Source organism: Rissa tridactyla, chromosome 7 (assembly GCF_028500815.1).
Source record: "Rissa tridactyla isolate bRisTri1 chromosome 7, bRisTri1.patW.cur.20221130, whole genome shotgun sequence".
In the NCBI taxonomy this organism is placed as follows: Eukaryota; Metazoa; Chordata; class Aves; order Charadriiformes; family Laridae; genus Rissa; species Rissa tridactyla.
The window spans coordinates 56,292,745-56,312,074 of record NC_071472.1 but is presented as its reverse complement, the minus strand read 5'-3'; the positions used below and the strand labels follow the sequence as shown (position 1 = coordinate 56,312,074).

General features: G+C 44.4%; 2 protein-coding genes across 4 annotated transcripts in view; one reads left to right on the top strand and one right to left on the bottom strand.

The window, feature by feature from the left end:
- Positions 1–147: 147 nt before the first annotated feature.
- Positions 148–5,685, bottom strand: LOC128912403 (neuferricin). Of its 2 annotated transcripts, none has more exons than XM_054208235.1 (4): positions 5,411–5,685; positions 5,011–5,169; positions 4,154–4,340; positions 148–2,593 (listed from the first exon to the last, which is right to left on the bottom strand). In XM_054208235.1, exons 1-4 carry the CDS (start codon positions 5,661–5,663, stop codon positions 2,380–2,382), a joined length of 813 nt encoding a protein of 270 aa, XP_054064210.1. In that variant the 5' UTR covers positions 5,664–5,685; the 3' UTR covers positions 148–2,379. The 2 variants fall into 2 exon arrangements, with proteins under 2 accessions (XP_054064210.1, XP_054064211.1); XM_054208236.1 differs by having other exon boundaries at positions 5,011–5,151.
- Positions 5,686–5,863: 178 nt separating this feature from the next.
- The window catches only part of ZZEF1 (zinc finger ZZ-type and EF-hand domain containing 1), a 60,068-nt gene continuing 46,601 nt past the window's right edge, over positions 5,864–19,330 (top strand). For both annotated transcript variants that reach the window (XM_054208227.1, XM_054208226.1), the window contains exons 1-10: positions 5,864–6,375; positions 10,569–10,713; positions 11,767–11,961; positions 12,608–12,779; positions 13,548–13,747; positions 14,781–14,991; positions 16,440–16,556; positions 16,798–16,976; positions 18,032–18,130; positions 19,170–19,261. In XM_054208227.1, the coding sequence (XP_054064202.1) occupies positions 6,010–6,375; positions 10,569–10,713; positions 11,767–11,961; positions 12,608–12,779; positions 13,548–13,747; positions 14,781–14,991; positions 16,440–16,556; positions 16,798–16,976; positions 18,032–18,130; positions 19,170–19,261 (1,776 nt within the window). In that variant the 5' untranslated portion in view covers positions 5,864–6,009. The remainder of the gene's footprint in view (positions 6,376–10,568; positions 10,714–11,766; positions 11,962–12,607; positions 12,780–13,547; positions 13,748–14,780; positions 14,992–16,439; positions 16,557–16,797; positions 16,977–18,031; positions 18,131–19,169; positions 19,262–19,330) is intronic.

Sequence of the window (19,330 nt, the reverse complement as noted above, 5' to 3'; positions counted from 1 at the left end):
CGTGGAGAAGCTGCGGGGAGCTGGAGTGTGTTCAGTTGCAGACCGGTGTGGGCAGCGCGGCCTCCTGGAGGAGCGTGTACCTGCTGCAGCTTCGCTGTGGGGAAAGGGGAGCTTCAGTGCAATAGCGAAACAACCAAAACAGCTTGGTGAGATTGTGATGCATTCGCCTTTTATTAATAAAACTTACTAAACCACAGACGAATGGTGAGCTTTATTAGAGCACTGTCTGTGCTGACGTGACCCTGTGTAGCTATTGCTGGGCTTCTCCCCACCCTTTCCTCTCCTGGGATGGGCGGGTAGATAAAGAGCTGAGCCTTTGAGCTGGAGTAGAAACAAGATAATCTTGGAGCGCTTCAGCTCAGCGAGGGAGTCTCCTTCTCTGCTTTAATAGATGACTTATTCTGAGTGCAAAGGAGACTTCCCCCCGGTGTTTCCAAACACTAAACTATGGACTAGTAATCTGGAATTTGCTGCAACTTTTAAAGCTATTTTAAAGACACTTGCCAATCACTTTGGGGGATGGTTTGGCCTCTAAATGCAAGTTCTCGTTAAAGGAGACGTGTCCAAAAGCAAATGACCTGCTGACACTTGTAATGGCCACCAAGTTGTGGAGACGACAAAGCTTTGCAGCTCTTTCCTGCAGGCTTTACACAGCTTTAGCATTAGGGTTCTTGTGTGAAATGAGTTGCCTGCTGCGACCCCAACGAGGGCACAAGCCCAGGGCTAAGTTTCAGTTTTAAAAGCGTGATGATGTGCGATGGCTCTGCTGCCACTCAGCCACGCGTACAACTGCCACTGCTGACCGACAGTGCCTTAGAGGACTTCTCGTCAAGGTTACAGTGGAAAAGAAACACGACAGACCCAGGCTAAACCCCGCCACCCCCCAAAACACCACACTAAGCACATACACGTTTGAACCGCTGTGTGGCTCCTGTCCACGGCAGCTCCAGCCCCATCAAAACATCCCAGGGGGAAGTGCTGAACTATGTCCTGCTGCCACTGCAATCGCGTTATCGCTCTTGCTTTGAAGCAACGCTGCCAGGCCTCCTGTAATCTCCCTAGTTATTCACTAATTACTTAGCTTTGTGGGACTTTCTTTAGAGGTGGTAGTAGCCCAAAACTGATGAGTTTATAAATGGCTCTTGGCTCTTTATACGTAGGTGGCAGCTGCCTTAAGGACAGACCTGAACTCAGCTCAGCATGGATCTCTGCCACTGCTGGACTCCGTGTCATCTGCGTGTCTCTCTTGAGGCTGCAGCTACACCAGAAACTGATTCTAAGGGTAGACTCCAAGAAACAGCAACTGCTTCCCTGCTGGGGTTTATAGCACCCAAGCCCCGTGCGGGTCCTCCCTTGTCCTTTCCAGCCCTGCACAGAAATGGTAATAACTTGCCCTGCTCTTCTGGGAGTCGCTCGTGTTGCTGAATTTTGCCAGCTGTGTTAAAATGTGTACAGACTTGAGGGGAGCTGGGCCTTGTGAGGGGACATCCAGCCTTGGCTTATAGTCTGACCGACACGTACCAGATGGGAGCTCATCTACCAGGATGGAAACAGGAGGCAGGTTACAGCAGGACAGTTGTGTTGCTACAGAGCTTTTGTTATTGCCTACCTAAAACTACCGATCTCTGATCGGAGTAGTTTGAAAGCAGTGAATCAGAGGCCCAGGATGGTGAGGTTAATATAAAATGATGATCCTCGTAGGTGGCTTTCAATATCTTCTTTGCACAGTATCTAATACAAACACTAAATGAGGAAATACAGCTATGACCTTTGCCTTCGGTACTCCAAGAACTTGATAAAGCTCGTGTATAACTAAACTGCACACCTAGACACTATGTACCTTAACTGTAGGAGAAATTCACGCTTCTCCCTGCTCCCTTCAAACTCTTTGGAGTAAATCGGATGCCCGGGAAGAAGCATTAGCACTACAATGCAGCTGGCAGAGTTCAAGCACCTGGAGGACTGTGCGTAAACCGAGGCGGTGGTGATGCAGCGGTTCTTGTGCTCACTACCTCGCTGCCTTAAAACACAACACATCGCACCCGCCACCGTGCACACAAGCATCTATTTCCTGACTGCACAAGAAATCAGTTTTTAAATATAATTCTGGTTGCGCATCTTACAGTTTTTCACCAGATGTAAAAATACCATAGGAATAAAGCACTGAGAACAAAAGCATCCTGTTGCTGGTTTTTTAGCCACTAACTTGGCTGAAGTGTTTCCTTCTCCGTCTCCGTACATTAAAAGAGAGTCACGAATAACATGAGATTGTTATTGCTCCCTTTGCACAGACGGAAGGGAATAAAGCTGGAGCTGCCCACCCAAGGTGCAACGTTTTGCTTCAGGACCCTACGCCCACCTCGGATCCAGCGCTCGGAATCACACCCTTAGGACACACTGCTCGGCCAGTGGATGGCAGCCGTCATATTGCTCCAGGTGAGGGTTGTCCAGGTCGCCCCTGTCGCTGTGCTCGCTGGAGTCCGGCTGGCCCCACGGGGGACCAGTAGTCCTCACGCACACGCAGTCACTCCCCCTCGAACCGGGTCGGTACAGCTTCCGAGGGACCCCAGCCCAGTCTCTGTTCACTCCCCCACTAAGAATGAAAAAAAAAAATAAATTACAATTCAAACCCATGAAAATGCTTCCAGTGAACTGAGAAGAATTAGGTAAAACCCAAGACAATCTGGGAGAGTTAGAACTAACGATACACTCACTGAGGTAGCCTTTGCTCCCAGTAGCCAACATCCCACAGCTTTCTGATACTTTTTTATTGACTGTGCTTCAGAAACCTGTGGCTGAACCTAGTGCCATCGGCGCTGCTACATGCTCTCACCCTTCTGGGAGCGACCGACTTTGGCTTCCCACGTTTCTATTGCTGGAAATAGAATCATAGCCTTATGTAGCACAGTGTGTCTAATGGCAAAATGCCTTTTCTGGGGGTAGCTAATTGCTCACAGATAACCACACGCTGCCTTCTGTGCCACGACTGAACACGGTGGTTTTGAGAACTAGGGCAAAAGAAACAAAAAAGTCTCAAGTATTTCCGCAACGACTTCATAATGTCTCTTTATGGGCCAAATCCAGCCTGTTCCTCTAACTACGGCATTTTTTTAAGCCTCTAAACTCTTACACAAGTGATTACCACAGAAGACCCAGTCCCAAGGCTGCACCCAAGCTCGTTCACGCATAGAAGCAGATTCCCCAAGGTACGCAGTGCTACTGGTGTACCGAAATGAAGCCGACACATTTTGCAATGCGGTCTTTGAAATGATTTCATCTTCAAACAAAATAGTCCCTAAACTGAGAGAGAAATATGATTAAATAGGCCAAGTAGGAAATGACTGTTCAAAGCTCAACCTCATTTTTATGCGGTTTTAAGTGAAAACTCTTGTGGCAGTAGCCTGTGAGACAGGTTGTGAAACTGAAAAACATGAGCTAATCCTTGCATTCCCAATAGGTGAAAAAAACCTGTTCGAATGCAGCAGACGGTCCTAATGGGATTTCTGTCCTGTTTTCCTGAGAACAGGAGGATCACATGCACATGTGGCAAATTCTGAAACCTGATTTTGATTCCAGTGTGACAGAAGAGTTTTAGCCTCAGAAATAGTTCCTAAAAGCATAATGACTGCGATGAAACTTTGTTTTCCTTTTACCCGCTCACCAGGTCAGTGAGCAGAGTTCCCCTCCGCTGCCTCATGCTGGAGAACACTTTCACCAGCCCAACCTGCACCTCCGGGCAACTCCAGACTGGGTGGAGGCTACGAGTGGTTTCTGGACTGGCAGAGAAAATCTGGGGACTCCGATTCACAGAGCAGCAGCGGCTCAACCTGGCGCAGGGAACAGCCCTGGGGCTGCTGTCAGAACAGGGCTGCTGTTCTGCCCCTGTCAGAAAGCACAGCCGGGGGAATGCAGGCAGGGGAAGGGACCATGCCTGGTGTGCTCCAGCCGTGCCAGCACTCGGCATGTTAGCACCGTGCCCTTCTGTCAGCAGACCTCACCTACAGACTACAGAGCACGGCGACTGCAGGACCTAGGACATCTTCCTATGCCACTCCTGCTGGAAGAGGCAATGACAAAGCTCAGGGCATCCAAAAAAAGGGCAGAAATTCTTTGCTCCAAAGGGTCCAAGCATGATGGCAGGAAGGCAGTTTACCTCTGTCTGGAGCACCAGAATCGGCTGCCCTTAGCAGAGCTCCATTCAGAGTTGCAGGGTGGAAACTGCTGCTTCCTCTGCTCGCTTTCTGCTTTGAACGTCAGAGCTTCCTCAATGGCAGCCTCTGCCTGCCTTAAGGCTTCTGTTGGTGTTCCATTTTCATCGTAGAACCTGCCCACCAGCTTCCCTGGGAGAGAAGATCAGTTAAGACCACAGTGTTTCCAGGCTAGGAAAATTAATAGTTCTTGTTTTGGTTTTGTTATTTCTTTTTAATTATTTTTATTTAAAGACAAATAAAGGAGGATCTCACCGTGGTTCAATTTTAAAACCAAACTGAGTTTACATCCCTTCCATTCTTGGATCACACAGTGATTTACCCATGTTAATAAATCTATGCAGGATAAGCTTAGGCACAGAGAGTCAATGCCACTTTCAGCTGCAGATCCCAGAAGTCTTTCCTGCCCATGCACCTCATTCCCCAAAATAGTTGCCCTGCACCGCTGCTCCTACAGTCTCCTGAGTCCTGCTAATTTCGGTGCTCGCAGCGCTGGCTCCGCGCCTTCTGCTCAGCCGAGACAAATAAAAGCAGGACAGAGAGCTGCAGCTGACAGCCCAGGGGAGAAAAACCGTTCAGCTTCGCCTTTGAGGAAAGCAGACCTCAAACTAGGTCTGGTTTAGCAGCTGCTCCAGCTGGTCGCTCACAGCTTTCAGTCTCCAGCGGCGCAGGTGAAGGACCTTCACCATGTCCAACATGTTGTAGACGAAGCCTGGCCTACACAGAGCGGCGTCCCGGACCTGCCATCGCCACAGGCCCACCCTCGCCCACCTGCCCCATTTCCCTTTCCAGAACCACTCACCCACGGGGTCGTAGTTGTCACTGTAGAAGGAGAGCCAGCTCTGGATGGCGAGCATCTCGCCCGGCAACAGCCCCGAGACGTCGTCCACCAGCCCCATCGGGGTGAAGTCGCCCGTGGCAAATGCTCTGGTGGCATCTCTCCCTGAGGGGCAGACAGGCCCTGAGCCCCCCAGACAGGGAGTGAGCCCCAGACAAGGCCTGCCAGGCCCCTCCGAGCCCCCACTGAGCCCCGCTACCCCCCACCCAGCCGTGTCAGGCCCCAGTGAGCCCCGTCAGGCCCTTCCGACCCTTGTCAGGCCCCATCGAACCCTGCCAGGCCCGCTCTGAGCCCCATCAGGCCCCTCCGAGACTCGAACCCGAGGTCCTAGGGCGCCCCCGCCTCCCCGCCCCTCAGGCCCTACCTGCGAGGCCGCTGTAGGCGCCGCCGGGGCCGTAGTGCTTGCGGCCGCGCTCCACGTCGAAGACGCGGCCCAGCACGGCGAGGTAGAGGCCGGGATCGCCCTCCGCCCCCCGGTACCGGGCCAGTTCGGCCGCACTTAGCAGGCGGTGGCGGGGCGGCGGCAGCAGCCAGGCGCGGGGATCGAACCCGCGGCCCAGCAGGCAGGCGGCCCCCAGGCACAGAAGCGCCGCCGCCGCTGCCGCACCCCGCCGCATGGGGCCGCGACACGACCGCGCCCGTCACCTTTCACGACACTTTCTTCGCCGCACGGCAGCGTGGCGGCGGCTGACGGCAGCGTGGCCAGTGCGGTGTGTGTCCGTTATAGAGGGTGTGTGTGCTTTACGGCTGAGTGTCGCGCGGCGCAGCCGTTCCGGGGCGGGACTTTGCGACGCCGGGTGTCGCTTGGCGGCAGTGTGGCGCGGCCGCCGCCGGCGGGCGCTGACAGGTGCGGCGGGCCGGGAAGTTGCTGACTAAGCCGGGCCGGGCCGGACCGGGCGGAGCCGGCGGCCGGAGGAAGGAGGAGAAGCGGCTCTGCCGAGCGCCGGCGCCTCCGAAGGGCTCATGGGGACGGCGGCGAGCCACAGCAGCGAGGAGGAGGAGGAGGGCGCCGAGGAAGGCATGGAGGGGGCGGCCGCCGCGCCTCAGCCCGGCGCTGCCTTCCCGTCCGGCGCCGCCGCCGCCAGCCCGGCGCCGCCGCTGCCCCCGGCCGAGGTGCTGCTGGACCAGGCCCGGCTGCGGGAAGCCACGGCGCGGCTGCGGGAGGCGGCGCTGCCCGAGTCGCTGGTGTCGCGACACCACAGCACGCTGGTGCGCTGGCTGGAGGAGCGCCTCAGCCGCGGCGACGAGGCCGTCAGCCTGGAGCAGTTCTGCGAGGTGCTGGAGAGCGTCTCCCGCCTGGCAGCCGGCTCCCGCGGCGAGAGCGAGGAGGTGAGCGGGCGGACGGCGGGGTCGGGCCTCTGCCCGGGCCGGGGGGGGGCTGCGCCGGGGCGGAGAACCGGCCGAAAAAGCTCCCTCGCCGAAGGTCTGGCCGGCCCGGCGAGAGGCGGGGGTGGCAGCGGTGGGAACCCTGGGCTGCTGATGGGGGTCGGGCTCCCCGAGCCGGGGGGGCTGCCCGGGCCACCGGGCCCGTGGTCCGAGCAGCGAGGCCAGTGACAGCACCGTGGAGACCCTGGTCACCCCTTCCTGGTACCCGGGGCAAGGCCAGACCAGAGCGTTCCACAGCAATGTGGAAAAAGCGGCTGTTGCTACCGATAGGCAGGCAGTCAACTTACAGATATCTTTTTTTTTTTTTTTTAATTTATGTCTGTTTTCAGTGATCGTGCTCAGCAGCCGCTTGTGCATAAAATGGTTATTTACAACAATATAGTATTGCTACCGCTAGCACAGCTGGTGGTAGCACACGTAGGAAATTCTGTACGAGTAATTCCTCTGAGATACTTCTTGATGGTATCAGCAAGTTGAAGTTTACCAGGCTTAATTCTATTGTTGCTTCTCAAAATCAGCAATGAAATTAAGTATCTCATTGGTATCCCATTGCTTATTGTAAAGTAAGAGTTTTGGAAAACTTGGAAGAAAGTAGTGTAACAGAGTTCCCCCTCCACAGACTGAAGGTCTTAAGGTAAGGTTTTAATGGTTGAAGAGAGTACAGTTCCCTTTTTGCTGTGGGAAGGGATATGGGAAACTTCACGTCTAGAACATTTAAGCTTTAGCTTTACTCTCTAGCCAGCATTTAAAATGCGGCAGAACACCCTGGTCGGAATTTCACACTCAGTTAAGAAAGTGGTTGTATCTGAATTTCTTATTACGTGCAGTTTCTGAGTCTGGCCAGTGACTTCATTCTGTCTTTGTATTGCTCCTGAATAGTAGAATAACTTGGTAAACTGTTAAATCACACATACGCTCCTTGAAATCAGTGTTGACACATTAATAAGGCTACTGTAAACTAAGAGATTAATTTTGTTGTTCCGATACGTCTGTTTGTACCAGACTGTTTCAAGTAGCTTGCTAAAATGCTGCCTCCATTTCCAGTTCCTTTACAAGAGCCAATAAAGAACGCTTCTTGTGTAACAACAGTAAGAGTGAAATTAGTACATCGGGGTTCTTTCTGATAATAAGAACAACTGAGCTTTGCGGGCTTCAGAAATGGTTTGAGGATTGTCTGTATGGCACATCCACCTCTGCACGAAGAATACAATTTGGTTTGGTGTTTGAGTTTGTGTGGGGTTTTTTCCTGTTCCTGGGAGTGGGGAAAAAACTTGTCAAAGGATTTATCATGGTACAGATGTGTGGTCACATCTCGTCTGTCCTGCGAAGTGGAGATGCTGGGAGTTGTGTGGAAAACCTTGATGTCATTGTTGCTATAACTGACACTGGCCCACGGGCTGCAGTAGTTTAGATTTCCAGGATGTATTTTATGCTGATGAGAAGTTAGTTTGTGGGTGGTGGGTCAATAGGTTTCACTTTTTAGCGTTTACACAATCCTGTCGGACACAGAGTAAGCTTTGGTCTGCCCATGAAGTTTTTCTGTTCCCAGTGTGGGGTTTGTGAACCATATACTTTGAATGCTTTATGGACAAAATGAACCTCTGTTTAAATGCAAAATCTATTTTCTAGGTAAACTGAACCTCTGAATCCCTTTTTTTATTCATTAGTCCTTCAGCAGCTATCACGTAGTGTAGCCAACTTTCGCTTGAAAGGTTAATGCTGCAGTTTTACCTGAGGGTGAAGGACGAAAATACAGAATTTTCCTAAGTCACACTTTAGGTACTCTGTCACGCTGTCCAACTCCAGACCTGTCTGTGCGATGAGGGGGTGCTTTCTCCATGCGCTGTGTTTCCTAGCGATCACCTTAGCCATCATTTCCTGGGAAAGGTGTTTCTTTTATGTTTCTTTGTGTTCAGGGTTGAACCGGGTAGAAAGTGTGTGGACTTAATGCTTTTATGTAGGAGCAGAATGCAGCTGGGTTGTTGCTACTGCATTTGTATCATGTCCCAGTCGTGAACACAACTCAAAAGCTCAGGATACTGGTTTGCATACTGATTTGGTTTGTTTTTTTTTTTCTTTTTTTGCTTATTGTCCCCATTGCAGAGGGCAGCTTGTCTGAGCAGTGGAACTTGTGTAAGTTTTGTGTCAAATATAGAGTTTAAATTACACGGAACAGTCGAAAAATAATTTTAGAGTTCTAGGGTCGATGCAATCTCCTGAGATCATAGGAAAAGTTTAAAAATAAATGACAAAATACGGCATTAAGATGCAAAGGAAAGCATATATGTGGTAATCACTCCTTACATGAAAGTGTAAGAAATTGGTTTAAAGTAGCTATCAGCAGGCCCAGCCTTGTCATCTTGTGTGTGGTTTGTTTTCACTAACATCATCACAAAACTTGCTCGCTTCTTCACTTTGTATTTTAGTAATTGCACAGTTTGCCCTCAAAAATGAGAAGAAAAAGTCATAAAGGCAAAAATGGCATGGTACAAAACTGTACATTAATATTTTTTTTGGCAACTGTGTTAGGTTTGTTAAAATTAATTCCCTCTGTATTGTTGTCCTCAAGCAAAGGTCTTAGTGTTTTGCTTCAGTTTCCACCTGATGGCCAGCACTAGTTCTCTGTACTGGCTGTGGTACCTACTGAATGCCCAGCACCAGTCCTCTTTCCTACTAAGAATACGTTTTTTAATCATTGTTAGCATAGCTTCAGCTGTATGTTTAACAGTTTATAAAACTGCTAAGCTGTAATTCAGTGCTGTGCTGCAGAAGTGCTGGTGGAGCTTTAGTCAGCTAAAGTACGGCATTTCGATTCCATTGTCTTCTGAGGACTTTGCTCTCATTTAAGTGGTTTAATTGTGTCATGGTTAATTGGCAGGTTATTATGATCTAATCGTTTTGGGTTATTTCTCTCTAGGATAGTGCTTTTAATGGTACATCAAGTTTGATAATCGGGTAGCAAACCAAGAGATTCCAGCTTAAGCTTCCTCCCCAAGAGCAGTGATTTCTTGACTCTCTCCAACACTTGTGAGATGATCGGTGTTTAGAGGCCAAGTGTACTTGGCTACACAGCTGAACTTGAAATACCAAATTCAGGGCTGGGAGACTGAAGTCTTGCTTGTAAAGAAATGTCTTTTGTAAGCGCATTCCCAATTTGTATGAAAAACTGGATTTTCCTGATAGGACTGCATTTCTTTTGGGGTTAGGTTCAATTTTTTTTTTGGCAATTAAACAGAAGTTTGTTTCAAAATTAAATACGATTGTAAAAATATAGCTAGGGTTTTTAATACTAGTGTGTCACTGGATGATGGGTTCTCTGCAGTGGCTAGTTAAAACCATTTACGATTATGAGCTTGATTGTGTTTTATAGGCTTATCTGAATAAAAATACCTTGTACTTTTGCTAGTACAAAGATGTGAAATGCATAGCTGCGTGAGTTACTTTTTATACATGCTCAACACAACTTTTTACATTAAAAATTTATGTTAAGGTCAAAGTTATTAAGGCTGGCAATGGTTCCCTTCAATAAGAAAAAAATATCTTTTCAAACTCCCTCCATTGTTTTCACAAATACTTTGACAAACTATGTTAAACTGGTGTTTTGTGTAGGAGGACAGGATATGGAAGGAAATACACATTTAAAAAAAATAATTCTGGTTCTAAGGACGCTTTCTTAAATAAAGAAAATATTGAAAACCTGAAAGAATTTAAGTGGATGCAGTGTGAGATGGATGCAGCAGTAATGAGTAACTGGTGGTGTGGCTGTTAGTACTACCTCAGCCTTTAATGGAAGAGCTTTTCAGTGTTCGTTTGTGAGCAGCTTCCTCGTAGTCACAGATGTCGGCAGATGGATACTGCTGATTCACTGGTACAGATGATGTGCTGCCTCCACCGAAGCAAAACTACAGTGGACTCTTATAGGAAGGCAGCGCAAATGCCTTAAAACTTGCTAAAGATTGCAGATTTCCAGCCAGGCTGTTTCCTGTTATCATGAATTCAATACTACAGAAAACAGACTCTTTGATTTTTATTTAATGGTGTTGTAATGTTTACTGCTACAGTTTCTATGAAATCCCTTGAATTTCTCCTTGAAGTAAATAAGCTGAAATAAATTTTCATTTTTTATTCCTCTTCAGGCCTTCGCGCAATTTGATGCTGAAGGAGATGGCACCGTAGATGTGGAGAATATGCTGGAGGCTCTCAAGAATTCTAGTGGAGCTAATCTTCAAGGGGAGCTTAGCCATGTAATCAGGCAACTGCAAGCTTGTTCACTAGTTCCAGGTATGAGAACAGGGGACGAAACAAATGGTTTCCCAAGTCCTGCCCCATATAAGGAGTGCTGCTTCAATAAATTGTTTTAATAGCGTTGTTTGTCCTAATCTTCTCAACATTACAGTCCAAGTCATTCTCGCTTCTCTAGTGTCACACAAATGAAGTTGCTGTAAATTAAAAATTTCCCGTAATTACGTCCAGCTAACTTACAGAAAATAGTTCCTTGCAAAATTTTGGTGAGTGCTGAGCTAATGCAGCCTTATACGCAGTAACTGGAGGAATAAATCCTCCACTGAGTCTGCTTCAGGTGATGAGTCATATACTTTATTATTATTATATTGTTATTTAGCATTTGAAATCCTGCTAAAACATAATTCACGTTTTATAGCATGTAGTTTGGAAAGTGTCAGTTTCCAGAATTTGATGTGTGGGATAAGTATCAGTTACTGGCTTTCCTTCCAAGCTTTTGATGATAAGTGGCTAAAGGGGATTTGCCTTAGAGGATCAGACAAGAAGTGTTAGAATTGGCTAATAGACAAGTCGGAGGAGGGAACTCTATGGGGTAGGATTCTGTCCATCTAAATGCTCTGCGATTCAGAGTTCCACTGTTCAGGGGCTGAAACTTCGTATGAAGTCGGTGGAAAGCGTTAGGCGCCTCTTTGGGAATAATCTGCAACGCCAATGCGAAATGCTTAGTGTAGCTCGGGGCGAGTGGTCTGAGTACACCAGCTCGTTAGCCAAGCAGCATCTCTTTCACCCGGGTATTGAAGGTAGGAGCTTGGAACTTTTAGGACAGCGAAATAAGCATAAGAACTAAGATTTTTGGTGATTGTTTTGAACACCTTCAGGCATTTCAGGTAACTGGCAAAAAATAATTGTCTGCACCTTTCACAGTCCTGCTGCAAAGGCTGCAGATTTGAGCTAATTCATGTGGTGGAATGTAGTTCCAATATTGGCTCCGGTGCTTAATTTGGATTTACCTAGTAATGAGATGTAGGGGGGAAATGACGACTCGGTCAAGTCAGATGCTGCAACAAAGACAGAAATGATGTCTCTTTCTAGGTTTTATTGATATATTTTCCGAATCAAAAGAGCGTCTTGGTCTTCATGCTTCAATGATACTGAGATTCTTGCACCGGAATCGGATTTCTAGTACTGCCATCCCTTACCCAGTGCTGGAGTACTTCAACAACATCTGCACTATGCGGTCTTCTGTGTTGAAGGATTCTTTAGATCGACTTCTCCTAAAAGAGAGAGGTATGTAGTATCTTCCCTTTTTTTCAGGATGGCAGTGTAACCATAACTTGAAGATTAAATAAAAAACTTTTTCTGTTTAATCTTTAAACGTTAACAGGCGTGACTTTTTATGAAGGCAGTCTGCATGTTTCTGTGTGCCTTTTTGCTTTTGTTGTATTTCAGATGAGACTGTCCTGGTGGTCTCCCTAGAGGGAGGGCCCCTTTTCTTCACAGCTTGACCTGATACTTTCAGATCTCTGCACTTTTATTGAAACAGATGAAGTTACGTGGGGCAACAGTCTGCTTTGTCTCTTCCCTAGAATAGCTGAATGGAGGTTTTCTCCATCACATTTTACTTTTTCCTCTCATCTGTTTGTATTTTGGAATCATAATAATAATAAAGCACTGATGAGGCCGGTAGTGGAAAGAGGAGATAAAGCCTCTTGAACTCCAGGCAAAGTAGGTGTTTTCAAACTGCAAGGGGTAGACTGAGATTATTGTGACTTCATCTGAAATGAAACTTTTCTGTCTTCTAGGTTCTATCAGAAACACTTCTTCAGGATTTGTTTTCAGTGCCAACAAGTTAATTTATATGAGATAATTATTATAAAGGTATCATAATTCTAAAAAAAAAAAGATTGTTATGGGTGATTTGTTTTCTTTGCAGAATACCCCAGTGACTTGAATGGTAATCAGGAATCAGACAAACTGAAGTCTGTCACAAAGTGCTACACTCACATAGAAACCTCATCCAATTCCGCCGATATTGACAAGATGACAAATGGAGAAACTACATCCTTCTGGCAGTCAGATGGGAGTGCTCGCTCACATTGGATACGGTGAGCAACACCGCAACGTGCAGCTGAGTTGAGGAAGAGTTAGTCCTTAGGTTTTACAGCCAGTGGGTTGTAATTGCAAAAAATTATGGAATTAACAAGTGACACATGAATGTAGTTGAAAGCAGAAGTCATTAATCTCTGCATAAAGTTTAAAGGCCTAATCACCAAGCGAAAGCGTTCACGTGTCAAATGCATCATCTTCCATGCTGCCACATACCCTTGTTTTTGTAGCTAAGCTTTCCAAACTGCAAACTGGTTAGTACTTGAATAGAATCTCCTTGCCACTGTCTAGAAAGTTGCTGCTCCATGAAACAGAAATATGTAGTGGTTTTTCAGTAGGAGGTATAGAATGTGTAATTTAAAAAAAAAACCAAAACCCAAAAAAACCCAACAAAAACCAACCAAACAAAAAACCCCCCAAAAAATCAACCCGAAACCAACCCCCTCATTTTGGTCATTATTGACACTATATTTTTATTCCTGAGGAATGAGTTCTCAGTTGAAAAGCTGAACAATAGAAATTTCCACATTCTTACTATCTATCTAAACTGTCTAACTATCTAAACGAACTAAACTATCTTTTAAGTTAATTGCAAGTCATCTAACTTGTCCACCATGATACAGCGTTGGTGATGCTTGTGAAGCGCTGGGTAATTTCCAGTGGATTTTTTTGTGTTTGTAGAAGTGGAAACTGGGTGAAGCTTAGCTAGAAGTGAAGTGCTTGGCTTGTCTTCCCTTTGCAAGAACTGTTTTATCTTTGCCTTGCAGTTTAAAGATGAAACCAGATGTTGTTTTAAGACATCTGTCCATTGCGGTGGCAGCTAATGACCAGAGTTACATGCCACAGCAAGTTACAGTGGCAGTGGGGAGGAATGCCAGCAGTCTTCAGGAGGTCCGAGACGTTCACATTCCAAGCAATATCACTGGCTACGTAACACTGTTGGAAAACGCTAACATTAGTCAGATGTGTGAGTTAATAAAGATACCATTGGTATATTGTTTTGCTGCTGCTTTGAAGGTCGATCATAGAATGGTGTGTTGAAATGTCGGTCGTTAGAGCAGAAACTTTTGACCTCCTCCTTGCGTCAGAGAAATTGTTTTAATTGTAGTTTAATTTCTAGCTTATAAGAGAGTCTTCTGAGTCTTTCTCGTGGCATCTATCTAACTTGGGCTAAGGGATGAAGAGCTGAAATGACTGAAGATGCAGTTTTAGTCTCTCAATTTGAAGGCACTGGGCAATTTTAAAATATCTTTGCTTGCGCAGTGAAAGCATATGTTGGATAATAGTATCTAGCAAAAAATCTGCTTCTGAGCAACATTTTCCTTTTTTGTTAGCAAAACTCTGAAGCTGGTCAGATGATTTTTGTAAAGCAGGTTTTATGCTAAGGATTTTTAAGTAGTGTTATTTTTAAGTCTGGTAGATGTGTGGGTGCTATATTGGAATCCATCGGAGGAAAGCTGCTCCTTCCTAAGATGGTTTCTGTTCAAATAGGCACTTTGCACTAAGTTGAGCTTTTGACTGCCACAGAAGCGTTGCTCAGAAGTAACTAGGACAATGTTATCTATATAAAGTGGTCAAGAACTTACGTGAAAATTTTCATGTAACTTAAAACTCTGCTTTTAAGCTTTACTCTTTCCCTGTCTTCTCCACTACCACTCCCAAGATACTTTCTATGTATGTGGGTGGAAAGGTATTGGTGAAATAGTCTATAATCTGTTTTCCGCTTTGAGGGTCTTTTATTGCTTTTTTCCGGATTTCTAGCTGTGCGATATGTAATGGATTGATTGCATAAGCCATTCAGAGGCTAAATTTTCCAAATCGTAGGGTGCATGGTGAAGAAACACATGTATAGTTGTCTATATGTGGGAGTACTGTTACATATCTGCTGCTATTTTTCTAAGAAGTTTTGCAGTAATTATTGTTTTGACTATCTGGATTCTTCTAGATCTAATCCAGCAGAAGAAATGAGGAAAAAAAATTTCTATTTTATGTTTTGACAGATGTACAGATAAACATCAAGCGTTGCCTTAGTGATGGGTGTGACACTAGAATCCATGGACTCAGGGCCGTTGGTTATCAAAGAGTTAAGAAGGTGGGCGTCTCTGTGTGCGATGCTTCAGCTATCTGGTACTGGTCTCTGCTGACCTCTCTGGTAACAGCCTCCATGGAAACAAATCCAGCATTCGTTCACACTATTTTACAAAATACTCAGTAAGTACTAAACTTCCATGGTGTGTGACTTATTTAGTTATATATTTAATACTTCCAGCTTCAGGCAACTGATCTCCCTTGTGTAACTGGTTTCCACTCCCTCCGTTGAGGTGTTTAAACATCTTTTTAGCTATCGCACTGTTTAAATTTTGATATTTCTCTTTTATCCATTTGCACATACTAGAACCAGGGTAATTCTCCCAGCTGTTGGATCTAATTTAGTTGTTAAGCCATGACTGAATGGACACTGAAAAATATGTTTTTCACCTATCCTTTGGCTTGTAATATTTTTGAGAAGCCTAAAATTAATTAATCTTCTTTGTTAATATTATTGATTATAAATAATGGACAGCTTCCACTTATGAAGGGAGCTTAATTAGGCTTAATTTTCAGCAAATACCTGACATGTAGTGCCTTGTCGTGCATTACATGGGGATATAGTTGGTTATATGCAATATCTCTGTGCAGACATTTGGTTTTGGTGAGTGTCTGTGTAACGTTTCCTTGTTTGGCTGCGAAACACTTCTGCTCGATGTCTTGAAGGATTGGAATCCTAATAAAATTGCTACACACCCACATCAACTTTTATAGAGCTCAGTTACCGTGATGCCACCACTTAAGAGCACTGCCGTCGTAACCTTAATGACTACTGTAGGCTAAAGTCCTTTAAGCCTATCCTTAATTTGTGTCATCTGTGAAACCACTTTAAATAACTTTATACGTGCTTACTTCAGGTTCGTAGTTCTGAGCTTTACTAAAATTGAGAGCCTTCAGTCTTGCTACGCTTTGGATATTTGTTAGAAATATAACATGGATCCTGAGCTAATAAAGCCTAAACAAGTTACGAAGTCTCGACTAAAAATATGCATTGAGGAATTACAAATTCAGTGGTTAGAATTATAAAGTTAAAACGCAAACTTTAGTATTGGTTAGAATGACTTTGAAACCGCTTTAGAATTCTTATTTTCTGGGATTATTACAGTATCCTAGGAAATCAAAGACGAATTCTCATCTGAGCTAACAGGTTTCTCTCGTGGTTTCTGTAATTGTTCTGAAAGAATTTAGTAGCAATTTTCCCTTTATTAACGGGCTTTTACTCAATTCTAGAACTGTTTAAGTGAAGCAGTACTTATCAGTACTAAGCTATTTCTAATGCTGTCACAGATTTAATTGAAACCCCCTTGATTTATTTGTCTCATTAAATCTGAGATAATGAGGCTGAGATTCGAGATTACGTAGCAGTCGTTGAACTTTCCCCACCTAGAACACAATACTGTTTTTACCTTTCAAACAGGTTCGCTGGGTAAACAGATTTTCTGCATTCAGAATCTATTCGTAGAGACCTACTCATATAACGCATGAAGATTCAAATACCTAATTAATTTTAGAAGGCTTTGTTCTCTGATTCTATCAGGGTTTCTGATGTTATATTCTGTCCTTTTTACTAGGAAAGCACTGCAACACATGCCACCTCTATCCCTAACGCCGGGCTCTACAGATTTTTCAAGCTTCTTATCTCCAAATGTTTTGGAAGAAGTCGATAGCTTCCTTATAAGAATAACAAGGTGAGGTTCTGTTGATGTATTTTGACGTAGTGGAAAAGAAGAATTTGTAGTGGTTTAGAAGAATTTGCATAGGAAACTTATCTCATTTTTACTCACCTGCTTTTCTTACAGTATCTTGAAAAATTCAGAGACATTAAGAAACAGGCACATTAGATTTTTCCACGTGCACATTATTTGTCTTTATTTAAAACCAAAGTCCTGAGTTTTCTTTTCGTACTGTTGTATTTTTTTCCCTCCCCAGTTGTTGTACTACTCCAGAGGTTGAACTTACACTCTTGGCCTTTGCCTTAGCCCGGGGGAGTGTTGCTAAAGTGATAAGTTCCCTTTGTACAATCACCGATCATCTGGACACTCCATACAAGGCTTCATCCCTTATCGCTTCCATGGCAACAGTCAGACAGAACCTGCTCTATAAATACGGTAAATGAGTAATTGTTGGATCCGTTACTGTATGTACTTAAGACAATATGCAGCTTTGAGTTGTTTTACTCGTACTGCTGGGGTTTAAAACCATAGAAGACTTCCAAATTAACATCTCTTACCAAGAAGATGCAGCCTGTGAAGCTGAACTGCCCTAAAAGTTGGTGATTAGATCAGCTTTCTCTGATCTAAGAATTGAACCGGGTGGCATCATTTTGAGGGAGAGAACATGAACTTTGTAGATAGTGGCCCCTGTGTCAAGATGGTGATAGTGTTTGTATAGTATAAAAGGCAAATGACATCAAGTATTTTTATTCTTCTGATAACACACTTAACTTTTTGTGTGTTTAGCCTCAGTAAGTGGTCTCTCTTGCAGACATGCGTGTGCGCAAATTTTAATGTGTTTTAAATGTAATGTCATTAGCATCTGTTAACAGTTCTTTATTTCCACTTTTATAAATCACTCTGAGTACGTTGTAAGTGTAGAGCTGTGCATGGTCTGGCACAAGGCGTAAGATTTTGCTGTATGGACTGTACTTGTTTGATAAATCTGTATTTTCTCAAGTGTTAACTTCTGAGAAGTTTTTTCTTCTGAGAATTTTTCCCTTTGTTTGCCTTTTAGTAGGTTTTGCCAGGATTCCTTGGTTTGTGCCAAAGAGTATGTTAATTATTTTATAATTATAGTATTAGTATTAACTTTCAAAAGATTTGAAAATTCTTTCATTTTTCCCAGAGTAGCTCCTGCTTTTTGCAAGACAAAAGTGGTATTTCATATATTGTGAATTGCAAAGTATGCAAACAGTTGAGAGAACGTTCTTTGTCACAATTTTCGTTGTCCTTCTGTCCATACCTAAACCTTTAGCTATGTTAGATTACCGTATCTCTTATATGACAGTTTCTTCCTTTTTTTTTTTTTTTTTTTTTGGTCTGACAATGGTAAAAAGCTCATAATATTGTAAGGTTTCTTTCATTAGTTTTCTGTGTGAAGAACTTAAAACTGGAAAATAGGCTTTTTATTTTATGAATTTGATAAACCTGTTAATTTTCTTATTTAGGAAAACCATTACGGCTGACTCTGCAAGCATGTGATGTGAAGGGAAAAGAAGATAAATCAGGGCCTGAAAACCTCCTTGTAGAGCCGTGGACTGGGGACGGTAAGAGCCCAGACTTAAAATCCAGAATATTCAACCAGAAGCGAAGGCTGTTAACAAGGCTATGGTTCTGTTGCATATGTATCTACATATATTTGGTGCTACCAACAATAATTCTCCCCACTCCCCCCAACAATATATAAATTCTGTTTTCCAACAAGGTGGATTTCTCAGGAGCCCGCTTATTGTAATACCTAAACAAACAAAGAAATGAGTGGACTCGGGGGAGAATTATTGATATTCTGTGTGGAAGTCAGCAATGAGCTGTCACAAAGAAAATTATACTAGAGCACATTTTGTGGGTTGAAGTCATGAATCATCCACTGCCAGTTTCCCAAATATTGGTGGCGAGATATGGTAGAAATCACTGAAATTTTCAGAGACTGTATGTAACTCTAATTCTCCTTTATAGCCCGTCTTTGTTAATGCAATGTTTTTATGTACTTGATACAACCTAAAGAAAGAGGTTTGTGTTTCTTGACCTCCTTTTTCAATGAAATACCACCTAATCTTTTTTAAAAAAATTCTGTATTGTCTTGTGCAGTGCTACTGGTAAATGAAAGTTATTGTGGCAGGCAATCGGGCACATTCCAAATGCTTATTTTACCCCTTTGTTTGCTCACGTGTAGCGTTTGATTTTATTCTTTAGTTATTTTGTGGATTGTCTTCGGTTGTTTTATGGATCACAGTTTGGGGAACAATGAATCATATCAGTGAATAGAGCCACAAGCCAAAGTAGTATTTGTGAGTTTATTAATAACCTTTAATGGGGAAACACTCTTGAAATTGCTGCAGATACTGCAGCCCCAGAGAGACGCTGGCTGGAGACACCAGCGTTTGCTCTTTGGGAGCATATACTAACATGATACAGTCGTCTTACTCGTCTTTTACGCTCTTATTTGGAAACGTTTCCTATTGAGCGTTTCACTTGAAAAGCGTTGTGTTCTTGTTTCCTCCTTTAGTCCACAACCTTAGTGTTCTCTTTCAAACAGCTTGCACTAGCAACCCTTCCAACCTCATTCCGTTCCCACCGCTGCTTTAGGTTTTCTTACTGAAACTGGGAAGACCAGAGCAAGTATCATTCTTTCTACTGGAACTGAATCTTCATTTCAAGTGACACAAATTAGAATAAAGGTACGTAGTTCCTCTGTGCTTTTCAAGTAGGAGAATTGCTTTTTTCCCCCTAATGGTAGAGTTGAATTA

Excerpts from the sequence above, each read along its gene's own strand:
- LOC128912403 (XM_054208235.1), bottom strand. The coding sequence starts at position 5,663 with ATGCGGCGGGGTGCGGCAGCGGCGGCGGCGCTTCTGTGCCTGGGGGCC. Across the intron at positions 5,170-5,410 it reads CGCCTACAGCGGCCTCGCAG|GGCCTGTCTGCCCCTCAGGG; the intron begins GTAGGGCCTGAG and ends TGGGGGGCTCAG. Across the intron at positions 2,594-4,153 it reads TTCTGGTGCTCCAGACAGAG|TGGGGGAGTGAACAGAGACT; the intron begins GTAAACTGCCTT and ends TTTCATTCTTAG.